The sequence below is a fragment of the Camelus dromedarius genome, chromosome 3 (genome assembly GCF_036321535.1).
Source record: "Camelus dromedarius isolate mCamDro1 chromosome 3, mCamDro1.pat, whole genome shotgun sequence".
Lineage (NCBI taxonomy): Eukaryota > Metazoa > Chordata > Mammalia > Artiodactyla > Camelidae > Camelus > Camelus dromedarius.
In genome coordinates, this window is record NC_087438.1 from 63,800,334 (window position 1) to 63,826,868 (window position 26,535).

The window sequence follows — 26,535 nt, forward strand, 5'->3', positions numbered from 1 at the left end:
TAGGCAAGTCTCCTAATATCTCTCACCCTGCTTTACTCAGCAATGAAATGAGGATACTGCCTAATTCATCCTCACCTTTCCACTCTAAAATGATAAGGCTGTGACGTTTTATGGATAAGTCTCACTAAAATCACAGTGTTTCAGGAGGAAGAAAATACACTAGTTTTTAAATAATGTACTCCAGTTGATTTGGGCAAGTTAATTAATTTACTGAAGCATAGATCTCTTAGTGGTAAAATGCAAATATTGTGGGATTATGATTATGTGTCTCAGCTGTATGTCCTTTAAACCTGTTATATTTTCAAGCCAAACAGAAACCACAGTTAAAGGCTTAATTGTGCTATGAATTAGTGTATTTTATTATCTTATTAAGGTTTTTAAGATAACTATGATTGGTAACAGAGGAAAAGGAACCTTTAGCAAAGATTTAAATAGGAAAGACAAAGGCACAGTCCCTCATGACAATGGCAAGGTCTTAAGTTCCAGAGACTAGTTAATGTTGACGGAGAGACAATTTGTCTAAAGGCCAAGGATGTTTCACCAATTCGAAGTTCTGCCCCTCTGAGCCCCCCAACAAAATCCTGGCCCTATGAATATGTGTACTACCTGTTCCTGTTTCAAGAGACTTGTCTGACCTTGGGGAGGAGGGTTTGCTCAATGTGCAGATGGAAGAGAAGACTAATTGGGAGCAAGCAGCAGTTTTGATTTCTCAGGCCACCACCTGAAATCAACTGATCTCTTCTAGGTCATTTTCAGTACAGTTTTTACTGAGTGTCAAAATGGCTCAAGAACCTAAGAACTGACAGGCAAGTAACGGTTGTCGCATGTAGGTCACCAATCCTTTATAAAATGGAGAGAGAATTCCGCTCTTGCTTCCCCAGAAACAACTAAAAACAGCAGGGGTTGGAGGGAATTTCAAGGTTGTTTCTCTTTCAGTTCAATAAAGTCCACACCAGAAGTAATTCAGTCTTTTTTAACCAGAAGACTGGCCGTTTTTTGGGTAAAAAGGAAACAGTGAAGGAATACATGGAAACTAGAAAATAAAACTTTAAAAGGAGATAATTATTAGAGTCTTTAAGGGATAGATTCGGGTTTTTGAAATCATTACATAAAGTTATCTATTGCTATTTTGCAGGGATAATGACCGAGAGAAGATGACACATAATGGTTTTAAAATAGTTAAAAAGATATTCAAGTAATGTCTGGAGGATAGTTAAAAAGTCCAGGAAGAATGAAACCATGATTATAAGCCAGTTAGATTTTTTTATATGGATCCTAGTAAATATTTTATGAAAATGTCGGTTCCGAAACAGTGTATAAGAAAGCCTATAGGTTGAAAGCCAAATGTAAATGATGTCAATAGTTAATGGGCGAACAGGATCACTACTAAGTCCTCATCCTTGTTTTCCTAAGACACTGAGTATAGAGATTTAAAGGCAGAATATTAAGAACAGAACAATGTGCAAATCTTTACACTTAACCGTGAATACTTCCTATTCAGATATGCAACCTGTTCCATCTTTAACATCTCTAGCTGTAGGCTGAAGAGCAATATAGCTGGGGAAAATGTCCCCCAAACAATGGCAGGGCATATTTGCCTTGTAGAGAGACAGGTACCATGATTATCATAAAAATGCCTTTTACATTTGAAGAGAATTGACCAGCAGTTTTGTCCATCAGTTTGTTTAATAAAAACACTCAAGAATCACAAAGTATTTTTCACATCTTACTTATGTTCTATATGCTTGATAGCAAAACATAATCTGTGGCAAATATTAAAGTCTTATGACACAACACTTCCTAATAATAAGAAAAAAGAAAATCTGCATTACCTAATTTTCCCCCTCAATTTCCCTCTCAGCTTGTCCCAAGTATATTAAATTTTGATAGGAACTGATGGATCATGATTCCCCAAAGAAGTCTTTGTACCTAAAAATATGTAAGATAAACTTACAAAAAACAGATTCAGCCAAATCGACATCAATAAAACTTTTAAAACATCTTTAAAGATATACTTAAGTACCTGTAAAACACTTCTTTTACCAACAGTAAGTTTCTCATACCTGGAATTTTATATAAAAAGTCCCGTAATTGTTCTTCTTCCAAGTAGCTCACAAAAACATTTCCAAATGTTTGAGGAGAAAAATTACAGTGGTACAATACTTTAAAGATGGCTTCTATCAAACCGGATCCTTGGTTCAGATTATTTTCTGTGTCAGAACCTCGTTCTTGAAAGGTGTGTTCTTGAAAAGAATAAAAATGATTTAGTATGTAAGTATCAGTGACTATGACTACATTCTTATCACTTTAGCATATTTTAAGTGTATTTGATTAATGTTTACATAATAAGAGAAATGCTACATTCTTTCAGATCATTGGTCCATCTAATCCAATACTGTTTCTGATACTCGTAGATATTTGAGGGAGCAAGGGTAGGTTGTGAGAAGGACCACATGAGATCACTTCAAAGGGCAGAGCTAGTTTCCCTTTATGTCAGAATTCTTTTTTCTCTTAAAGAAACTTCTCTGATTTCTTTTCTCATTTAAAACTAACGCACATTCATTCTAGAAGTTGTAAAAAAAATTCGGACTAAGAGGCTAAGAAAACTAAAATCGTACCAAAGCCTACCAACCAGTGATAGTCACTATATTTGGTGCAGTATTTCATTCAGACTCTATGCAAATATACACAAATAAATATATGCATGTATAACTTGAGCACCAAAGAGAATTATTCTAGACACACTCTTTGTTTATTGAAAATCCACTTAAAACTAGTTGAATCTTTGTATCTCTCTTTGGGATTTGTGTTCTGAACATTATTGTACCCTTTATTCAGAACATAAATTCCACGGAAAATTAACATTTATAGTGTTCTCAGTATTAGGCTATTAATTCTACAAATAAATTTATAAATGTTTCTCAAACCCATAGAGCCTGTCATTTCAGAGTGAAGAAGTTTATCAGATGGTTTCTCAATAAAAAAATCTTTGTGGCATTTCCACAGAGATAGCGCCATTTTAAATTACCCTTTTCAGCCCTCCTCTGGCTTCATTATGATTTCTTCAAAGATCAGTGATCAGAAGTTCCTATACTGTTACTTCTATAAGTTGGACTGAAAAGGTGAAATGATAATTTCTATTTTGTTTAGATAATTAACATGGTATGTCCAGTATCATAATATGTAAAAATATTTATTGAATTAAAAGTAAAAATGACTGATATAGCTTCTTATATTTTAAATATATTGGGAAAAAAAAGTAATCTAGATTACTTTGGAATGAGTACATTTCTTTTTCTTGCTCATTTGGGAGCTCATCACTTGTACGCCTCCTCTTGATAATTTTATTTCTGTGATTTGATTTTCATGATCCAGAGAACCTTCCTCAGGATTTTTGCTGGAACTGTTGGTAAAGTGTTCTCTTCCTACCAGGGATGCTAAGCTGGTAGAAAGTAGCCTGGAAGTTACTGATGTCTACCTTGGGGCGAACTTGACTGAGAATGAATTTGATAAAGTAAGTAGAATCAAGAGATGGAGAGAACATTCTTGACAAGGTGACACCGTGAGAACCTGGACGCAGCAATGCTTGTATATTTATGTTAGCTGAGCGGATACATTTCCCCTTTTGGTTAAACCAGGCTAATTTGGGATTCTGTCGCTTGCAGTCCAAAGGGTCCTGACTTTTTCACCAAGCATAAAAGGTTAAATGACAAAAAGCTGTGGTCCTGGCAGTCATAATTGCATCATTTTTATCCAAATAGTCTCCTCAGTTCTCTCTGTGTTTCTCTACCTCCAACTCATCTTACATCCAACTATCAGTTATCCTTCATGTTGTTTAAACCTTCCCCCGTTCCTTTTCTTTGTTAGAAATTCCTTAGTGTGACAATCAAGAGTTGCCACAATTTTCCCCCAAATTGTATTTCAATCTCCAAACAACTGTTCCACCCAAACTGGTTTACTTGCTTTCTCTGAACATGTTCCCTTCCATCTTCTTTTGTTTGTCTACAGCATTTCACTAGTCTAGAATGTTCTACTCCAAGAAAACCACGAAGATTTAATCAATAATTAATGTATCAGCAGTCATTACACTACCTGCTGAGTTCTACACCTTCCAGGGATTCACTGCCTCTGTGTGTGTGTGTGTGTGTGTGTGTGTGTGTGTGTGTGTGTGTGTGTGTGTGTGTGTTTATGGGGGTGAAGGAATGACAGACATATAAACAATCATTCTAGCAATGTAAAGATAAGTAGGATTAAGGCAGATCCTGGTTTGTGTCTGTTGTTCTTCTGTAATTATTAGTAGCATCCTCTTTCACTCTTAAAAGTGTCCCAGTTTGAATGACAAATTATTCAGTCACCTGTAGTCTAAGTGCCTTAAATAGAAGGCACTGTGGAAATACAGAGAATGATGCTTTAAATTTTAGGAGGGGAACTCAGAGAAATCACAGAGAAGATCGTATCTGAGTGAAGTCTCTAAGGAACTTAGGTAGAAATTTATTGGCATGACAAGGTGGAGGTGGGGGAGGTACTTTCTAGGAAGACAGAAGAGTTGGTGCAGTGGTGAGAAGACAGGTAGCTGCTGGCAGGAGGCATGGCTGAAATGTGACTGGTGGGAGGGAGGGGGAGATACAGCTAGGCAGTCAACGCAGCCTGAGTGATCTAAAATCCCAGGAATTGGGCACAGACAATGCAGACGGAGAAAAGGGGATGGATGTGAGGAATATTATAGCAAAAATCATAGGTATTATTAGTATTAGCATTAGTATTATTGTTATTACCATATAAATGTGTCAAGATACTTCAAAGAAATATTTTTTATTTCTCTCTAGTTTCCTTTGCCTCAGAAATAAGTAGTCCATTTCTGTTTACTTGACTCAGGGATTTTTGTTTTCTGAAAAGCACAAATAGATTGAAATCAGTTGCTCTCCTAGACTAAGAAAAAAGAAGAAAAGCTAAATCCATTGAACAGTTATTAGTTTCAACTACATGAAATGGCCATTTTTAAAACCAAAAAATATTGGTGATACCATATGATACTAAAGTGGAATCATAAGTGTTCAGCAGGTGGACAGGGGTGAGGATCAGGAGGTCGCAGAGAGAGGAGATGCTCCGGGACTGGAGAGAGAGGCCTCTGGGTCTGCAAGGGCTTTGCTGGATGTCAGTAATCAGGGAGGCTTGTCTGGGGTGAGGCATAGAGGGAAGCTGGATCCCTGACACAGGTTTCTCAGTCTCATCACAGGTTTCAAGCTGTGCCTGACTGCTCTGTTTCACAAGAACATTTTAGGACAGGGATAAAGGGTATCGCTGCAATAACTCGGGAGACCAGATAACTGATTATCAATAGTCTCACAGGGACCTCTGCACACCCTGGGGCAAGGACGGGAGCCCTAAGAATAACTACGGTTAAATATTCTACCAGCACGACAGGCAGGGCTCAGAATCCTTATAAAACAGTTTTGAAGACAATAAATGACTTAGATATTCCTTACGTATCTGATTTTATGAACTGAGATTTATACCAGCTCCATAAAAACAGTTACTATCCACAAAGTACAGTGTGCCAAATATCATATGAATTGCTTTATGTCTAGTTTAATCTTCATAACACTCTATAGAATGAGTGCTAATTATCCCAGTTTTACAGATGAACAAGTGAAATTGAGAAAAATTAAGTAACTTGCCCCAAGATCACAAAGACATTAAGAATTTGCCTGTGCTGTTTGCATTAAACTGTAATCTCAAATTTCTCAAAGCCTACTTTGACATTTTATTGTCAATAACTTCTGAATGCAAAGTACTCATTCCAAACCAGGTATTCAGCATGTGGTAATTAATTGCCTTCATACAAAACACCTCAATTTCATTTAACTGTCTCCAATTTCACATACATGATCTCATTATCTATTACTGTTTTATTATTGGACTTTCTATAGATGTGCATCTTGTCTTTAGGTATTTTTCCAACAGCACCTGGAACAGTGCTACATGCTTAGCTAATGTTTTAATACAGAAAAAACAAGGAAAGGAGGAAGGGAAAAAGAACTAGATCTCAAGTTTTGTTGTTGTTGTTGTTGGGTTTTGGTCCATATAGTAATTAGTATTTTTGGAATGACATTTACCTGCTAGTCATAACATTCAAATGTCATTTTTCCCCCCAAACCTCATTCTTCTAATATCCTTTGTATCCTTTCATCTACTCCTTGAAAACTTTCTTCTCTCTTGACTTCCTTATAGCCATATTTTCTTGGTTTCAGGGTACCTCATGGGGTGTCTTTTCTGTAGCTCTTTCTTTTTTATCATCTAGAACTGGGGTTGGCAAACTTTTCTGAAAGGTTTAGGTAGTAAGTATTTCAGGTTTTGCAAACCATTTGGTCTGTCTCAACTACTCAACTATTCAACTCTGCCTTCGTAACACAAAAGCAGCCATAGACAATATGTGGATGATGGTCAAGACTGCGTTTGAATAAAACACTACTACAAAAAGGTAGTGGGAGTGGGAGCTCTCCCAGAATCTTGGCCTTAGCCTTCTTCCAACCTCACTGCTTTACACATGGCTCAGCAATTCTGTTATCCTTTTTTTACCCCAAAAGGGGAAGGGAAAAGACCCCAGTTCTTGTCATACCCAAAAGATAAGATTACAGACAGGAGGTGGAGCATTGTGTAGCAAAAGATTTTAAAGGATTTATTATCAAAGGGAAAGTACACCTCCAAGAATGGGAAGTGGGCTGATCCAAAGGAGGAAAAACGGTGGTCTTTGCCCCTTCTCTTATACCCTCGCTTGGAGGTGGTCTTTTGATTGACTGATGGCTCTTGCTTTGGGGATGCCTAGTCATGTTTGTCCCCTTTTGCTCATGTCCTTACCTATGGTGTACACAGAAAAACCCATGGCAGGGGAGCCTAAACCGCAATGTTAATTATATTACAGTGAGCACTGAGTCATGTCCAGTTAAGTCCTTCTTGCTATCACGCATTTGTGGCTGTTGGGGTCTAATCAGTTTCTTGCTGGCACTCATTTAGAACAAGTAAAGTCCCTTTATGCTGGAGGTAGCATACCTCCATCTTCCGGATCATCCTCCCTCTCCTCCACCTGTCTGCCTGGTGCCCTCACTTATTTAACTACCTAACACTTGAACTTCAAAGATCCCTTTAATGTAGAAGTTTCCAAATTCCCCGTCTCTGGCTCTGACCTTACTTTTTCATGCTCCTCACTGTGTTCCCTGTTTCTGTCTAGGATACCACCATCATCAGTTCATCTCTAGGCTCAACGTCTTAGCAATTTTTATTCTTTCTCTGAATTGTTAGATGTAATAAAATAAATATGTCCCTGCCCTCATCCCCTTTTCATAATGAATCAAATGTTGATTTGTTTTTCTGTTGTGTCCCTTCTTCTCTACTCCTAATGTAGGGGAGCAGAATTTGCCACCCTAAAATATTAATTATTGGTATAGTAATTATTTTAAGCTGGTTATTTTCTAAGAAATAGCAGACAAGATAAAAACTCTGAAAAACAAGTAGGAGTTACCTTTTTGTAAGAAACATTTATACTTGTAAGAGACATCTCCATTTGTTAAGGGTGAGGATGACCAAATCTCTGGAAACTCATCAATGGAAAAGGTACTGACTTAAATCTGGATAACAACGCTACCCTTGTTAACTGTGCTTTTCCTGGTAACTTCCCATCACTGACTCTCCCTGCCCTCAACATCCTCCTTTGTCTTTAGCAGAGGGTATTTTAAGAGGAGAGTTTTGGCCATTTTGGCGAGTTACTCAGTTTTTCTGGGTCTCTCCGAGGTATACGTGTTATTAAACTTCTGTTTGATTTTCTCCTGTTAATCTGTCTCATGTCAATTTAATTCTTATATGTCCCAGAAGATCCTAGAATGGCAGAGGAAAAGTCTTCCTCCCCAACAGCTTGGCTTGTGGGGCCCACTGCCTGTAGGACGTTGATTCTGGCCTGAGCTCCCCTCTTTTAAGTCCATCAAGGAAGCTCTAGCACTGCAAGGGAGTCCTGTGGTTTTCAGCTCTGTTTGGGTTGGGGGGTGCTGAGTGGAGAGCTGGGGCCTTTGGAGGGGCCAGCTCGACTCTGCAGCAGTGTTGGAAGCCACATATTTGAAACCATATTCCCTGACCTACGTTTTACCACTAAGAAAGCTGCTCTTTCGAATTCCATCTGCCTTCTCCTTTATCTATCAAATGGTTCCATATAAACAAATTAATATCATATAAACAATTATGAGATTTGGAAACAGATTTCAATAACACTGAAGGGCCCTGTTCACTGCAGACATTGTTAGACTCCTTTTGAGAACTGAACTTGTTAGTACTTAGAAGGAAGGGTGGTGTCAGGTGAGGAACTTGACCACCAACCCACCGGGAGACTATGTTTATTACTACCAAAGATTTACACATACGGGGTGCGCTAGCACTTTGCTTTCCAAGACTGCTTAATTCTTACTTTCCCCAAGAATGTTGTTAATGACAAGCTCCTGATGAGTCACTAAATGGATTTGGCAGTAATGCTGTGGAAGACTGTGCCATGAGCCTGGGGACGTGGAATTAACCAGGCACACACAAGCATCCCTAACCAAAGGAAGAGTCAGGACTCACTTTAGACACAGGTATGAGATAGAAAGTGCAAGAATAGAAAATGCAGCATGTAAGACAAGGACTCAAAACCTAAAATACATGCATGAGGTCCTGGGTTCAATCCCCAGCACTTCCATTAAAAAATAAATGCATAAATAAGCCTAATTACCTCTCCCCACTAAGTAAATAAACAAACAAACAAATAAATAAATAGAAACCACCATTTAAAACCTAAAACACCAGGCCAATAAATTAATACCTGAGAAAAAAGGGGTGGAGCATCACATGCAAATTGTTTTAGGAAAGCACTAGATTTGAATGCCACAGCCTAGTTCACTATGGAAATTAACAAAAATAAAGTTGAAACCTGACTTGAAAATCAGTTTCAAAAATCTTGTAGTTTGTTGTATAAAAAACTAACAACAGGTATAAAGACCTGCCATTTATTTATAAGCTTGCAATTAAATATGACTTGATTGCAACTTTTTTCCCCTCAAACTATTATTTTGCCAAAATTTGAAATTTTAAAAAAGACAACTTATGAAATGGAACTTAAACACATGAAACAACCCCCCCACCCCCACCAAAAACCGTTCTTTTCAGAGATCCTGTCTCAAGGTTTTTCCTGGGAATTATTTTTTTGCTTTATGCTCTAAAATGCTTATGTGCAAATTGAAGTTCAGAACTTGCAACTTATTCTATACTGTTTTCCTCAGTACCCAAATAATCACTGGACATCAGAGTCCTAGCTCTTCTGAATATTCATAGTCTCAAATTCAGGGCTATGATTATGGGGAGATGCGTAACAGGTCTTCACTGAATATCCATAATGGTGCAAGCTCTATGCTAAGCGTTTTTACATACAATTTCCCACTTATCTTGAGCCTCACAAAAACTCTATGAGGTGGATATTATCTCCATTTTCTTTTTAACAAATGCAGAAACTAAACCTTAAAGAGACTGACCCTTAAAGAATAAAGTAGAAAAAAAGTGTTTTACAAATAATCAAGAAAATAGCTACATTCAATAAAGATTTATAACTGAGCAACTGTTTCCAGTTCCTTGAAAGCTGATAATGTACACGGTATATACAGGCAATTCTTCATGTTTAAAAATTACTTTGTTATTTACATATTAGTAAATGTAGTAGGCAAACCTCTTTGAAACAGTTTCGGCTGTTATCAACCTGTATCTGTTAGGGTTCTTACTCATGATTTTTAGAAGGTAAGATTTTCCAAAGTGCATTTCATGGGATGTTAATGGGTAGCACATATGTTCTGGCAGTGCTGGCTCTAACAATATTGACACTTTTGTTTTCTGCAGGATTTTTCACAGCCTTTAATTATTCATGAGCTCTATGACTCTCTAAGAAGGAGTTTTAGTACATATATAGGGTTTCTAAGCATTTTTGACCAAGAAACACTTGTCTAGTATTGCATCTAGCAAGACTACTATTCTGTAAAACTGAATCTAGGAATCATGTTTGCAAGGAGTCTCTTACTTTAACTTCAAAACCCTTTAGGTTTGCAAATCAAAGTAAGCAGTTCAAATGGAAAAAGAACAAGGTAGAAGCACAAAGAAGAAGCACACAGAAGGCTATTCTGCATAAGAAGTTTGTCAATTGGAAAAAAGGTTACCAACTTGGGTTTAATTTTAATTCAACCAAATCATCCTGTGGAACTAAGAGGAATTTTGCTTTAGCAGCAGGCATTGGCAAGACTAACAAAGTACAGCCAAATGAGGTCTTTAAAAACTCTGACTCCTACCCCATGGATTTATAACAAGTTCCAACTGATTAAGAAACATAATGAGATTATATGGCTGGCACGCGCCTTACAGGGAGGTCAGTAAATATTTGGTCAATAAACAAATAAATATTTGTTGAGTTAATGAATAAAAAGTCTTCTAGCATCTGTGACAATGGCTTCCTTTAGAATACTTGCAGTGGTGGGATATCCCATCTTTTCAAGGCAGCCATCCCTCTGCTGGATAGCCCAAGTTACCAAACTGTTTTGCATTAAAAAAAAAAATAGATAGATAGATAGATAGAACACTTACCAGAAAGAACTACAGAAATCTAGGCTAGTCTCTTTAGTGAATAAGGAAAAGAAACACAGTTGTAAACAACTTCCTCAGTTATCATTAGGATGACAATTCAGGTTTTTTGACTGATAGACTGACAGCCAAAATCCATTTCCTTTTGACTTATTCCCAAGCATCTCCACTTGCTCAATTGGACACTCTATTTTTTTTTTCTTTTTTACGTGAAGACTTAAAATATTTGAAGACAGCTATCCTGCTTCCTCTAGTCTTTTATTCTCCAAGTTAGACATACCCAGTTGATTTAAGCAAGGTGTGGTCTGGTTTTTTACTTAACATCTTATGTCTTTTCCCTCCTAAATAGGCACTCTCTATTTAAGCAGTTTGTGCCAATACCATGATTCTGCAGGTGAGGCCTGGTGACCATTAAGCATAGGGGGGCTGGTCCAAATTCTGCAGCTGGCAGCCCTAAGGAGGAAGAGACAAGTTTTGAGCTCCACCTGTGCTCCTGAATAAGCACCAAGTCCCTAGATGTCCATAGAATGTGAAACTGAGTTAAAGCTGTTTCAAAGGGAAATTCCTTCTGTAAGACAGACACCAAGCCTATCTGTCCAGCAGGAATGTCTACTCAGACCTTGGGAGAGAAATTAAAAGCACTAAGCTAGGTCTATGTTCAGGTCCTCTCTACAAATGACCATCTTGTGGACAAGTGATTAAAGTCACTGGGGGAGCTTGGCGACTGCACAATAGTCTAGAATGAGGGTTGGCAACCATAACCCAGGGACATATCCAGCCTGATGCCTGTTTTCGTAAGGTCCACAAGCTAAAACTGGTTTTTACATTTTTAAATGGTTGAAAAAAATCAGAAGTAGACTATGCTTTGGAACACACAAAAATTATGTGAAATTCAAATTTCAATGTCCATAGATAAAATTCCACTAGAATGGCAGTGATGGGGCTTCAGGAATATTACCCTCAAATACGGCACCTTGGCATATTAATATTCTAAGCTGAAGGAGTTTAAGAAGAGAGCAGAAGCAGGAAGGTCACTTTAACCTACCCTTCTTCTGTAAAACAGGAAGTAAAACCCTTATGTCAGGGTGCTCTCCCTAGACAAGAGGGAAAGAAGCATCCTTATCTCCAAAGTCAAAAGGAAGCTGAGAAGAGTCCTAACAAACAGGCCTGCTAAGCTTCCCCCAATTTATTACACTTATCTCATACTCTTTGATCTACTGTATTTCTCTACAGCTGTCCATTCTTCATTAAACCTAGCATAAAAATATTTTCTATTTCTTTGGGTCTTCATTTACTTATGAAGGCTCCCGTGTCATGTAAAATTTAAATATATTTGTATGTTTTTCTCCTGTTAATCTGTCTTTGTCCGTTTAGTTTTGAAACGCAGCCAGGGACCCTAAGAGGGTGGAGGAAAACCGCCCCCCCTCAGCCCACAGCCATGCTCATTGCTAACATACGGTCTGTAACTACTACAGTGGTAAAGTTCTGTAGTTGTGATAAGGACTGTTTGGCCTACAAAGGCCTCTATGATCCATCTGGACCTCTATAGAAAAAGTTTGCTGACTCCTACTCTAGAATATCCGAAGAAAGTGTACATATATTCCAAACATCTAATACTTCATGAAGACATCTTCCATCTACTACCAAATAACTTGAAAGTAAAAGTAGGGGTCAGCTCTTCAGAGTAGCCTTCCCTTATTACCTAATCTGCCAATCTCTTAGCAGTCACTCTTTTTTAGAAAAGCACCTCATGGTTCTTAGCAGCTGAACTTATCTGATTTTTATATATTTTTTACTTTATAAGGTCTGTCTTCCCCACTTTCCTCTAGCAATGAATCCCCCAGAATACGAAGGCAATATGGCATTCACATTTCCCACTGTATCTCCAGCTGAGAACAGTGCCTAGTATCTTGTTGATGCCCATTAAATAATAGCTAAATAGAGAACGCGTTTATAAAATCAAGTAACCAAAAATTTTCAGAAGTTAACTCAGAATAATATTATTTCTTATTTCTAGGAATAACATCTCCACAGAGTCTCATGCTTTCATTTTAAGCATTCATTTAAAAATAATAGATATACTTTCACAAAATAATAACTCTTCATTCCTCTAACAAGGATCACTTAAACATCAAGTGGGCAATATATTCAATTTCCTGTATCTAAGTTTCCTCATTTGCAAAATGGTCTTAATGAGGAAAGGGTCATAAATGAAATAATATGTTAAATCACTTTGAGTTATTGAAGAAAAGATATTACATAAATTCATGACAATAGAATCACTTGTGATGCCCAATCATTTTACATGCTAACACTGGAAGCACATTAACTACTAAAGAAAAAACATGTTCCTATAGTTGTATTAGACATTTTCTAGGTGCCAGGAAGAGATAGAATATAAAATATTTCAGCCACTGTCAAACCAGATTAGATCTGATTCTGCATAGGTGAAGCATCAGAACAAAACAAAATTCATGTTACCAATCTCCCAATCTAAATGCAAAGGTTCTCAAGAAGTATTGCAATATATAAAACTTGGGAAGATTTATTTGGCCCACTTTTCATCTTCACACCCATGATAGCTGTTAGGGTAACACCTTCTCAGGCACACAGATGTCAAAGGGGAAACCTACCTTCAGGGAGACACTGAAATTTATGCTTGGACAGAGGGGAGAGTTACTGAGAAGCCAGGGGAGAGACCACTGCATGGAGAACAAAGGCAAAGTGATCAGAGAAGAAGAATACAGCTGGCATATTTTTTTCCAGACAGTAAGTGTAAAAAAGGAAAGAATCTAATAGAAATTAAGTACCTACTAGGTGCCAAAAAGTGATGCTTTACGTTTACTTACTTTTTTAAACCTCAAAATGAACACAGGTCAATATTAGTAACTTTTTAATTTAGAAAAGGATACTGAAATGTAGAGATCGCAATGATAATGAATGAAATAAAACTGTTTCATGAAAATTTCATTCATTCAACAAATACTTTTTAAGCCCCTTCTATGTGTTCAGTACCAGATTCAAATGTCGAGAACCAGGGCAAACACTGGGATACGATGAGGAGCTGCCTCTCCCTTCTGGAGCCTGCAATGGCTGAGACAGACTGAAATACACAATTAGGTCAATTCACTTTTCATTTACAATTGTGACATGTGTTACACAGAAATTATGTTGGGACCTTATGGGATGATCAAAGATGACTTCCTAGGAAATAATAGTTAAGCTAAAAGATGATTGACAGTTGCCAGGAAAATGAAAAGGAAGAAGATTCTAGGCTCAAAAGATTAACATTTCCAAAGGTTCTGTAGTAGGAAAGAACTCAGAATATGAGCCATCTGAAAGGTCACTGATGTTGGAACAGGTGCCTCTTTCCTCCAGATACTTCTGGAGGGATATTGCTATTATAAATGTACCAAACTAAGATGCACAACCTAGACCAGAATATGCCTGTTAAGCTGGGGAAGAGCAGGACACAATACGACGGACAAATCAGTCATAGACAGAGCACAATGGGCATTGTTTGTGTCTCAAAGATACTCTATTATAAGTCCTGGCCAGCCACTAAAGATTTTTAGAAGGGGAGTGACATAATTAGATCTGCATTTGAATAGAACCAAGCTCTCTGACTGCTGTGAATGTTCTGATAAAAGATTGATAAATACTCTTAAGTAAATTATGTTTCTTTAAAGGCATAATACATTGGAAAGACAGACCACTTATCCCAATTTTTTGCCCTCTATAGCAACAGATATCTTGCTCCATGGCTTTGCTACTCAAAACTTGGTCCAAGGACCAGCAGCAGCAGGAGCAGAATCACCTGGGAGAATGTTAGAAATGCAGAATCTTGGACCCCACCCAAGACCTGTTGAACCAGAACCTGCAGTTTGAATCAGATCCCCAAGTGATGTGTTTGCACCTTAAAGGCAGGAAGGCTTGTTTTACAAAATCATGCCCTACAACCACCCCATCCTCATGGAGACTCAGCAGACCCTAGATGATAACTCTTTCTGGGACTGTAATAATTCTATGGAGACCACTGATATTCTAGGTGCATCATTCGTGGATAGGATCTTTGGTTGGAAAGACTAGGGCAAAAACACACAAATAGGGTTCTACTGTTTTTAGTAAAAGCAAGGTACAAATCCAGCAAAGAAAAAAATGTCAAACAAGTGAAAATGCAGATGTCATCACTAGCAAAAGCAGCCTAAGGCATTGATGTTAGGTGCACTAATACCAAGAGGGAGCGTGTCTTTACTTTTGGTCACCTCCTTCAAGACAGTCAACAGCACTTTGGTCATTCTTATAAAATGAAACAAAACAACCCCCCCCCCCCACGCACACATACATCTACAACAAAACACCAAGATTCTGTGATATTGCTCTCAATACCCAAAAGATCAAGAAAACATTAACTATAAAATAAGAGAATTTGAATTAAGTCATTCATTTTAAGTCAACCATCCCTTTGCAGTGCTAGTGTTAGGCAGTTAGATAGAAATGAGCAGCGGGCAAGGGGAGAGGAAAGGGGAAGAAACAATCCAGAAGATAACAGTATACCTGCACCCAGGATAAGGGGCTTCAAAGAGTTTTACCTTCTCTGAGTGCCAACAAAGAAACCAGTTAGAATCGAACGCTGAGGCTGTGCAGTCGAAAGAAGGACCTGATTATAATATAACCCAATGCTTATTGTGATGTAATTAGCATTGCGGTTTGGGCCCCTCCCATGGGCTTTTCTGTGTGCATCATGGGTAAGAGCATGCGCAAAGGAAAGGGACATGCCTAAGCACTCAAGGGAGGTGAGTTGTCAATCTATCACAAGATCACCCTTAAGCCAGGATATAAGACAGAAAGAAAGGAGCAGCATCTTCCTCTCTTGGGTTGGCCACCTTCCATTCTCGAAGGTGTACTTTGCTTTGCTAACTTTTGCTTTACTAATAAAACTTTTTGCTTACACCATGCTTTCATTCTCCTGTCTAAAATCTTTTTCTCAGGTAAGAGAAAGAACCAAGGCCTCTTCCCCCTCCTCAGGGGATGGGAAGCAGCCCTTTATCTAGACTTTTCTGTAAATTTGTTTTTTGATTATCTATAAGCACTTTGTTACAAGGTTGAAAAGTATACAATGTACCATCAAAATTATCCACAACAGAGGGTCCTGATAGCTCCCATAAGTTGTGCACCCCTGCAACTTTGTAGACTTCTGTGGCTCTGCCTGCAGGCCAGGTGGTGTGGTAGGTGAAAGCACGGCTCTGAAAGCCAGATGTCTGGATCAATTCCTGCTTGGACAATTACAAGGTGTGTCACTGGGACAAATGACTTGATTTCTCTGTGTCTCCCTTTCCTCATCTATAATACAGAGATGATAATTGTATCTACCACACAGAGTTGTTATGAGGATTCAGTGAGTGAACACACTTAAGGCACTTAGAAGCAGTGTCTGGAACATGTTAAATATTATGTATTCGCTAGTTTGTTATGGTTGTTACATTACAACTGAAAATCCCCAGAAGCCAAGAAGTTTCACAGGGAATCATTCTTGGGGCAATGGGCAAAGGAAAGAACACTGGTCACACTTCATTCAGATGTCACTAGCAGGAAAAGGCCACCTGCTAACAATTGGGAAATTGCCAAATATTTATTCCTTTGACGCCACAGGTAAGAAACTGGTTAGGCCATGTGGCCTCAGTGTGGTAATTACGTTAAAAGCCCAGGGCTTTTAACGTCAATAATCCAAAATCGTGTCTTACAATTTAAAAATCTTATAAACATTTGTAGTTGAGCGGTTTTTTCCCTTCAAATTTGGCACGGCCCACCTTAAAAATAAAACCAACAAACCTTGCTTTCTCATGCCCACTGACCCTTACCTAAGCTTCCTAGAAGTTTGCAGCCTATGAAGGACATATTATAGATTAAAATGTTATTGTTCATTTATTAAATTTTACTATTTTCTGACCCTCAGTGAAGTTGCATCTCATATTGCAATAAAGTTATTTCCATATATGCTCTGCTGATTCTTTAAGATACATAGAAATTCCAAAAAATTATTTTCATATAGCAAGGCCAAAAGCTACATACATAAAAGAGATAAACCCCATATATTTTAATCTTTATAATGTATGATTGGCTATCAAGAAAAATTCTGTACCTAACAGAATTTAATAATTCCTTATTGGATGGAGAAGACCTCGTTTTAAAATATGTACAGTAAAAATGTATACTTAAAATCTCTATTCTTATTCCTGAGCCAATTTAACAAGTTAAATTTTATCAATTAGACCAAAGACAGTACTTATAAGGAAAACTCTCTCATAAAAAAGCTGAGAGTCATGTTGCTTGAAACACCTACGTAATATATTTTACTTTAAAATTTTGCTTTCCTAAAACTATGATCAAACTTCTAAATTATCAAATGGAGCTCAATGAAAAGAAAATCTCTGCAAAAAATGTTACATATGTATTTTTAGGTGCATAATAAATTCATCTTATCTAGTTAATAAGATTCCCTGAGTATATTGTTTCTACTTAAAGTGACAAGATTTCTACAGGAACTTAGTAAGTGAGTCAATCCATTGATTAGTAAATTCTGTCACTACATCCTTACAGTATTTGAAGTAGCTAATAAAATTCAATACAATACCAGAGCAGCTATGTAACCCTGATCAAACACCTAACAGCTTTTGCAAAAAATGATAGAAATCGAAGTAAGTTGAGTAAATACACAAGAACCACAACTGAATGTGATACAATATGGTACCTTTGATAACTTGTAAGTCTCTCAAAAACAATGTCATGTTATACGTATAAAAGGTAGGTGTAATATTTTTGGTAAATAAATTTGGAATTGTTTTGTAAGAAAACATGGTTAAATATCCATTTAACCACAATGGCTATTCCTGTATTTAGTGGCTATATCGGTACAGTCAAATATTTGATTGCATTTATTTTCCAGGCTGTTCTATACAACTCTATCAATAGGAGACTGTTTCCCTTCTGGGACCATGCCCAAGAGTTTCAATGATTATATTAGACTAACTGTCCAGACATGTCAGATACTATTCAAGTCATGTAGTCACCTTGCCTGAAAGCTTAGATTATAAAGTTTAAGGGAAGCTCCATATTTTATATTGTAACTGACCACTGGCCAATCACTGGACTTTTTCTGTAAAAAGCACTGTGCTAGCTTGAGGAGGAATATAAAAATAAAAATCTATGATCAGCCCTAAGTACCTAGCTGGAAATTAAATGCAGTTAAATGCACATGCACAAGGGTCTCCTGGTTGATTCACCGTGAGAGTGGACAGATGACAGTTCTTCTGGAGACCCTTATCCCACTCCAGGATTTAATTTGCATGAGTACTTGTGTAGGAAGGGGAGGGGAAGAAAACTTACAGCTGGGTTCAGAATCCTGGTTTATCCACCATTTGTCAGCTAAACGTGTCTCTGGGCAAATAACATTATCTTAAACTCTAATGTTATTTTTAACATGAGGAAAACACTAGTAAATGTTTTATCAGGTTATAAGAATCAAATTAGATAATAAATGTGAGGTGCTTATTAGCACAGTGCCTAACACCTAATAAGTAAATAATATCTGTTGGCAACTTAAGGAATTAGTTCACTTAGAGCCAGTTTTCCCTTTAGGAGAGTAGAATTACACCTAAAGCTAAAGATACTGCTTTCAGCTGAACTTTGCAAGATGTAAGGCTCACCCAGTACTGCTTAGGGACTAAGGGAATTAAGTCAGATTCAGGATTTAAGGGAGAAGTTATCTCTGAACTTCTGCTTGGGACACAGGGAGGCTTGAGAAGTTGTAGTGACCTTTGGTGCCACAGATTTTCTGGATTTGAGAGCACCAAGGGAGAAGCAACGTTCTCACAAGGGGCAGTGAGACACCTCCCCTCAGAGGCTCTCGGGAAGCAAACATCAAGGCCTACAGGAGAGAAGAATATGGCGAACTTGTGAGCAGATCTGAGAAACCAAAAATTCTAGAAATGACTGGAACAATCTGGACAGGAGAATGCTATGAACGTCATTTGTATACCAACAGGCTGGTAGGTCATGGTGACATTTGCCTCATTCTTATACAAATACAACAACAATAGAAGGCAGAGGACATGAGGGCAGATAAACAGCAGCCAGGAGACACGGGGAAGTCCAAGGGAGGGAGAGATCGGCACGAGCTGGAGTGTTCAGAGATCTGGAATGTCAATCGGCCCTTGCCCACTGGTGGAGGCTGGGCTGTCTACGGAGGGTCTTTTAAGTAGGAAAAGTGCGTAAGCCAAGGTTTGGGGGGCACCTATGCATGGGGCTTTGGGGATAATGGCTAAAATGTGTGTATCTGTGAGCGTGCATATACACACATGCAAGGGAATAGTGGGGAGAAAAGGTTAGAAAATTCATCTGGGGTCATGTTTGAATGGCCAAAGGACAGGGATTTGGTCCTGTAGGTGATGGGGAACTAGAGAAAAAAAGATTTTGATGTGGGAAAATTATACTGAAACTAGTGATTGATAAAACAAATCTGGCTTCATGTGTAGTATAGAACAGAGGAAATGTGTAGGGGTATGTGAAGATGGTTAGAAAACTCTTCACAGATGTAGCAGCAGAGCAGTAGGATATAATAGTGGATTGGCATAATGCTACTTACCATTTTCTAAAATAGCACTTACAGGGAAAAAAAGAAAGTCTAAGAGCAATATGGTCTTCCATTACTCCTCAATTTCCATTCATAATTTTCTCATGATTACTTCTCGTGCCCCAAGGGATATGGCTGTAAGCCACGCTTGCTTGTTTATAAGTTATATAAACATTCTTCATGATCTACTGAAATTTCTAGTCTGGCTCTAACATAATCTCTTCCTCTCTCTCCCTCTCTCAGTCTAATTGAGACTTCTGTTTTGGACATATGTGTTCCCATAATATTCTTAGGGATTTCAAATGCTGGATATTGATATAGTTCTATATTATGATACTTATGGTAGAACAGTATCATATAAAAATACTGCTTGCCCACATTCAGAATCCTTGAAAAAAAAATCTTTCCAATAGGTTTATAAAGTGATTCAATATTTTGCGTGTTGCTAACCCCACTGACTATTGATATAATGCAGTTGGTTTCATCCCTCTACCAAAATTCAAGTAGGAAAAAAAAAAAAAAACAATTCCATTCAACTTGAGCAATGACTGGGTTTTTTTCAGGACATTCTCATAACTACAAATACTCACTTGAGCTCTTTAGCAAGATTCTCAGTAAAAGACCATCGTGATGCAGTAGGGTTTCCAGAAACAGGTTCCAATTACACCCTGGCTGGGATAAGAGCAGTTTCAATAGACCCTCGGCTGTCAGTCGTCCAGCTGATGGAGTCCTTAAAAATGCAAGATAAAGATGGGGTAATGAAGTTAATTTATCTGTGAAATTAATAGCTTTCAAGTACAGATGTAATACTAACTCCTTTAAATGTCAATTCCTCCCAGATTACTCTGAAAATGCTTTCATGCTTGCTTACTTTAGGGTTGCTCAGGGAAGGAATTACATTTAATCTCAACTAGCTAAAAGCAAATTAACATTTGGTAGCCTGCCAAATATAAAACTGATACAAAATAACCATGCCTCTATTTCACAGAACTATGTCTGTTTTAGTTTTGTGGAGCAAATAAAAATTATTTATGCATTTTTTTTGGAATGCATTTATTTGTTCATTCAACAAATATATGGGTGCCTACTCTGTGCTATTAACTCCTTTCATTATTCATGGAAAGAAGTTACGATGGGTTTTGGCCACTAATTTGCTATGTACTACAATTGCTGATAAAACTAAAGGAATTCAAAGCTACTGTCAAGGGTCAACCATAATCTAATTATTTAATATGTAAAGTCTTAAATCAATATGCAATTATCAGAACCACTCTAACAGGCATACAACTACCTACATGGGTAATCATTTCACCAAAGAGAAATAATTCCAAGGCAAATAAGCTTCTACTTAGAAGTTATTATCAGTGCTGAATAGAAAATTAAAATCAGGTTCCCCACATCACCACATTAATTTATGAATGAATCGGTAAGAGATAAGGAAATTAGGTAGAAACTGAAAACTGATAACATTATTCATCTTTCCCTTCTAAAATCTCAAAGTTTAGATTGGCTAAAGGTCACAACATCTGATATCAGCTTGAAACCACAATAACAACCAAAAAAAGGGCAGGAAATGACCAAACATTCTGGTTGAGGCCATAAGGATTGTGGGAATAGGGTGGCACCAGGGAGAAAAGATTTGATTGAGCAGTGTGAAGGGGTGAATGAGAAGACCTCATGCTTCAGGGTGGACAAAAGCAGAACAAAGGGCATCGCTGAGAGAGACAATTCGCAGCCTCGTTTTCAGATGATACGTACTGAGTGGTGAACCATCCAGTTATCAACAGTCCAGATAAAGTCTTCCAAAGCTTGGGCGCCAGATGCACAGCATCAGCATCACCTGAGAACTTGTTAAATGCACATCCCCAGGCCTTGTCCCATCAGAAATTATGGGAATGGGCCCCTGGAATCTGTGTTTTAACAAGCCCTCTCCAGGAGAGGCTGATGCACACTAAGGTTCGAGGACCTCTGTGGAAGGCAGTGCTTTCTGGAGCACGGGGAGCAGGGATGGGCCTAGTTGCTATTATCTTTCCTGCCTTATGCCTTTGAGCCCATACAGGCCCGCCTCGGCTGCCACCCAAGCAGCAAACTTCCTGTAACCCTGTCCTCTCAATCCACCCATCCTTCAATTTGCAGCAAAAATATCACTTTTTCTGTAGAGTCTTCACTAAACATTTCTCTTCCATAGTGGTCTCTCTCACTCTGAATTAAAGCACTTATGGTGAGTATACAGATTTTAGCACTTTATTGTTTCATCATTAAAACTTTATTTCTCCACTCAGACTCAAGCCTCATGAAGACACTTGTTTTCATACACCAAAGCTCTTACCAATGAACTAAGCACATTTAAGGGTTCTGTAAATATTAGCTGATTGACTCATATGCTTGTAAATGGGTAAACAAACTCGGAAAAAGAAGATGCTTTGCCAAAAATGCTGGTTTAAACAGAAGTGAGAAGATTTGAAAATATAAAATGAAATTTCAAAGCCCCTCCCTCTTGGCATGGCTTGGCATTTGGAACATCTCGTAGCCTTAAGATGCACAAAATCACCTGAACTTTGGACCATCTCAGGCTTCCCATGTTGAGACTCGGATAGTGTAACTCAAAACAGAGGAACTCCCTGGGCCACCAGTGAGGCTGTGTTACCTAGTAAAACTTGTGCTCTGGGAGGGTGGGGAAGAGAGAAGCAGGGAGTTATTTAACTGTCAGGCCAGACGCATCAAGTCTGTCAGTCCAGCAGTTCTGATTTACTTTGGGTGTTCCCAGATTGGTCTTGTTCTCGTAGTAGATCCAAATATGGGACCAAAGGAAGAATTCACTGGGTGAGCTCTTTGGACTGAAACATTGCAGCAAGATCCTCACAGTGGCTTCCTTATTTTCATCCTAAACCCTAAGTGTTCACTTCAAGAAACTTGCTTGGGGTCTGATAGATGAAAAGCAGCTAGGTGGTAGTAAGTTGTGTATTAATACTGACTTAGTTTTTGAACATTACCTACCAATACATTTTGCTTGAGTTGAGTGCTGATTTGAGCCCTCAACTGAAATATCCAGTTTGAAATAATAAACTGAAAGATTCAGTTTGATGAAGTTTAGAAAAGGAAGGGGATTGTTGAGAGACAATTAGAAGGAGACAGGAGCCAGTTCAGGGAGGGCTTCATTGGTCAAAGTGGGGACTTTGGACCTGTTGAAGAGTTCCAGGCAGATGAGTTTACTATCTGGCTACAGTATGGAGAATGAATTGGAGGTGGTTTGTGTTTTTGCTCAGTCCTTTGGACATGTAATAAGATAAAACAATTTGAACGTCATTTCATACCACTGTATCTGAATACCTGGTTATAAATAAAACTTCTCATTTACCAGATGGGAAGCTGTTTGTTGAAATGTACCTCAATTCTTGGATCTTTCAACTTATCACAGATTTTGAAATGTACAGTAGGATGACTCACTATAAGGAAAACTAAAATATTACAAACATTCCTCAATCACCCAGCTCCGAGTAATAAATGCATTGAGGAGTCTGTGTTGGGCATATGGAGAAGCATATGTTCCGTCATCCTTTGAGCTGGTGGAGCTGTGAAAGTGAGATTAGCCTCACAAAAAAATGACAGAAAGGGAAATTTTTTATGTATATATATGTATCAAATATGTACATGTTGAATTCTACTATAATACAAAGAAGAGAACAAAATTTGTAAGTTCTCTGGAACTCTTAAACCCTGTTGTAGGAGGCAGGATGAATTCACGGCCGGTTGTATTAGGCTTATACTCTAATCAGTGCTCCATATCTGGGGCACGAGTTTTCAAATCCAGGCAATGATGGAGTTCAGTCACGATTAGTTTATGAAACTAACAAATTACTTTTTATAGAATCATTGTGCAAAATCTTGCTTGTATTCAGGTGCACTTACTTTATGAAAAGTTATCAAGTAGTTTACTTGCAATTTCTGCAATTTTTTAGCATGTGTTCACACTGCAATAGAAAGTTAAAAAAAAAAAAATCTTAGCTGTTTCCGTGCACAGTGGCCTGACTTCCATAATCATGGGTGGGGCACAGGGCAAGAGAAGGCTCTGCAGTGGGTTCAAGCCACATGACCATGGCAGTCACTGCTCCTGCCATATAGGTAACATGCAGAAGCTGTCAGACTAGGGAAACACTGAAATGGACTCTGGAATGGACTCTTGGGGATAACACTGAGTAGTGTTGGGCACCATCCTTCAAGATTTGGTATTTACTTTGAATATGGTTCTGTGTCCCTAACAGATAAACTACATGGATCCAGGAGACACAGGTGAAAGTTCTCTCCTAAGAATACAAGAAGCCACCCCCTCACCAGTGCTCCTGATTATCTACTGGGAACTGGTGTTTTCCATTCCCATAACTCACTGTAGGTTCTAGGGAGTGGGGGAGCATGGGTGGAGGTCCTGATTTCCATGGTGGGGTGAGTTGGGGTGTGCACACCTCTACCGGGGGACCATTAAGAATTTCACTAAACCTAATGTCATAGCTGCCATCTAGTTATTTTTGGATTCCCAAGCCAGCAGTCTAGCAGGCAAAGAAAGAAGCTACTATACCAGCAAGGGTAATAACCCTGATTTACACTGAGGAGCTAGGAATGGAAGCAGGGAAAAGTGTGCCTGCAACTCAAGGGATTCACCAGGGCATCACTTGATGCTCTCATGACTGGTAACAACCATAAACAGGTGACTGAAGTAACCACATTCTGATAAGAGAATGGTAGTCAAGGGTTCAACATCTTGGGGGTGAAGGTCTGTGTCTACACTGAGCAACATAAACTAGCAGATGTGATGGCTGAGGGTAAGCGGATGCTAGAAAACGTGGTAGAGGAATGTAATAATAATTATCACTTACAGATCCAGTAATAATTGCAGCAGCAGATACTCTAACTTGTCCCATTAACTCAACTGTAATAAAACTTTTTTTTTTTTTTTTTTTGACCAGCCATCACCTTGAAGAACTTTGGGGAGGGTATGGCTCAGTGGTAGAGTATGTGCTTAGCATGCACGAGGTCCTAGGTTCAATCCTCAGTACTTCCATTAATCAATAAGTAAATAAACGGACTTACCCCCCCAATAAAGTTAGCAAAAATTAAAAAAGAAAAGACTCAGAGAACTTAACATAAGCAATGAGTGGATTTCAGTGGTGCAAAGGTTAGACCAAAGGTCCACGTCCCCACATCCTCTCACCCTTACCACTCAGTTGACACTGACCTGACTTTTGCTGTCAGAACCTACATTTCTCTACCTTCCAGCAAGACAGGTTCAGAGTGCCAGGGAATGAACACCTCTGGAGCAGCTTTCAACCAATGGCTGATGAAAACTGCTAATAAATACCTCAGCATCCCTGCTCCTTTGGTGGGATAACTCTGAGATGTGCCTTTCACACTGGCTCCAAAAATCTCCCCAGATGATTTAAGTTCCAGTTACTCCTATGATAGTAGGCTTGATGACACTAATCTTTATTTGCTGTCTTTGTCTCACTAATCCACTTTCCTTTAGGGTTTCCTTCACTTAGAAAATAAACTACTTTCACTTGAATACTTGTCTCAGGATCTGCTTCTGGGGAACATACAAAATAAGACATGCATGGAGACCTTTAGGACTCATCTCACCTAATGTTTGTGTCAGGAATACTGAGAAACTAATCTAAGGTCTTTAGCTAATAAATATTGCAACTGGACTTTGAACCAGGTTTTGCTGACTTCAAAACCCATGCTCACAACAGACGACTGGATAAAGAAGCTGTGGTATATTTATACAATGTAATACTACTCAGTGGTTAAAAAATAATAAAATAATGCCATTTGCAACAACACAGATGGATCTGGAGATTGTCATTCTAAGTGAAGTAAGCCAGAAAGAGAAAGAAAAATACCATGTGATATCACTCTTGTGGAATCTTAAAAAAAAGAAAAGAAAAAGAAAAAAGAGGACACTAATGAACTCATCTACAAAACAGAAACTGACTCACAGACATAGTAAACAATTTTATGGTTCTGGGGGAAAGGGAGTGGGAAGGGATACATTTGGGAGTTTGAGATTTGCAAAGGTTAACCGCTATATACAAAAGTAGATAAAAAAAAATTTTCTTTTGTATAGCACAAGGAACTATATTCAATATCTTGTAATAACCTTTAATGAAAAAGAATATGAAAACAAATATATGTATATATATGCATGACTGGGTCATTATGCTGTATACCAGAAACTGACACATTGTAACTGACCAAACCTCAATTATAAAAACAAACAAACAAACAAACACCCATGCTCAATCCACTACTCCACGTTTCCTTCCATTCAACCTGGTTGATATTTGGTGGGTAAGTTGTATCTTTCAGCAATGAGGATGTTTGGCTCTATTCAACCTCCTGATTAAGGATACCATGTTTTTGACCCAAACTCAAGTTTGTGGTCTCAGGGCAGATTCCCAAATTGGAGCCATGTTTTTCAAGGTATCTAGGGGCTGATTTTGACCAGATGGTTTCTGTCATAGATTTCTGGGCCAAATTTATACCAGAGACCATAAGTTACATGATGCAGAGAACAAAGGCAAGGGCATAACTAAAGAGAGGCTGAGAGTAAAAGCTCGAAAGTGGGAAAATGAAAGCAGAGGAGGAAAAGCCCATATTACTATACTACTCGTGGCTTTCCAAAACTAATCCTTCAAAATCTTTCTAATAGAATAAGTAGAGACAAGTATTTAAAGCAGTTCTATCATCTTTCTCTTTAGTACCTGAGAAAAAAAAGTTGAGGGGGAAAAAACCCAAAATATTTTCTCCATCACTTTAATCAAGAGTGCATAGATTATATGTATTATAACACTTGAAAATGTTTGCATTCATTTTAATCTCTATAACGGGTATAGCCAAGTTTCTATGATCTTTATAATTAAAGATGATTCAATAAATGGATATAAAACAGGGTTCACCTGTACATTTATATGTGTATTTGCCTTCATTTTTAATAACTTTGTCCACTGATGTAGATTGACACTCTTAAAAAGAGTCTCATTTTTTCCAGAGTTGATGGTTTCTACACTACGTGGTACATAACTTAGAGGATAAGTATTCAACCTGTGAGGATCTGCATTATTTCTTTAGTAAATTAAATTTTTTTCATTTGGGATGACCCTATTTCTCAAAAATCACCCTAAGACATAATAGTGCCCCAAACTCACAGCCCTAGCTCCAGCCTTTAATGTTACACAGGTCAGCATTTTCTATTCCTAAAAATATGTAAGAAT

At 38.1% G+C, this 26,535-nt stretch overlaps 1 protein-coding gene across 3 annotated transcripts in view; it reads right to left on the reverse strand.

Moving 5' to 3' along the window:
• KIAA0825 (KIAA0825 ortholog) overlaps positions 1 to 26,535 on the reverse strand; it is a 352,861-nt gene that overhangs the window by 198,037 nt on the left and 128,289 nt on the right. For all 3 annotated transcript variants that reach the window (XM_031448262.2, XM_031448256.2, XM_064482439.1), the window contains 2 exons: positions 19,861 to 20,000; positions 2,064 to 2,243 (listed from right to left, as the gene is read on the reverse strand). In XM_031448262.2, coding sequence (XP_031304122.1) covers positions 2,064 to 2,243; positions 19,861 to 20,000 — 320 coding nt within the window. The remainder of the gene's footprint in view (positions 1 to 2,063; positions 2,244 to 19,860; positions 20,001 to 26,535) is intronic.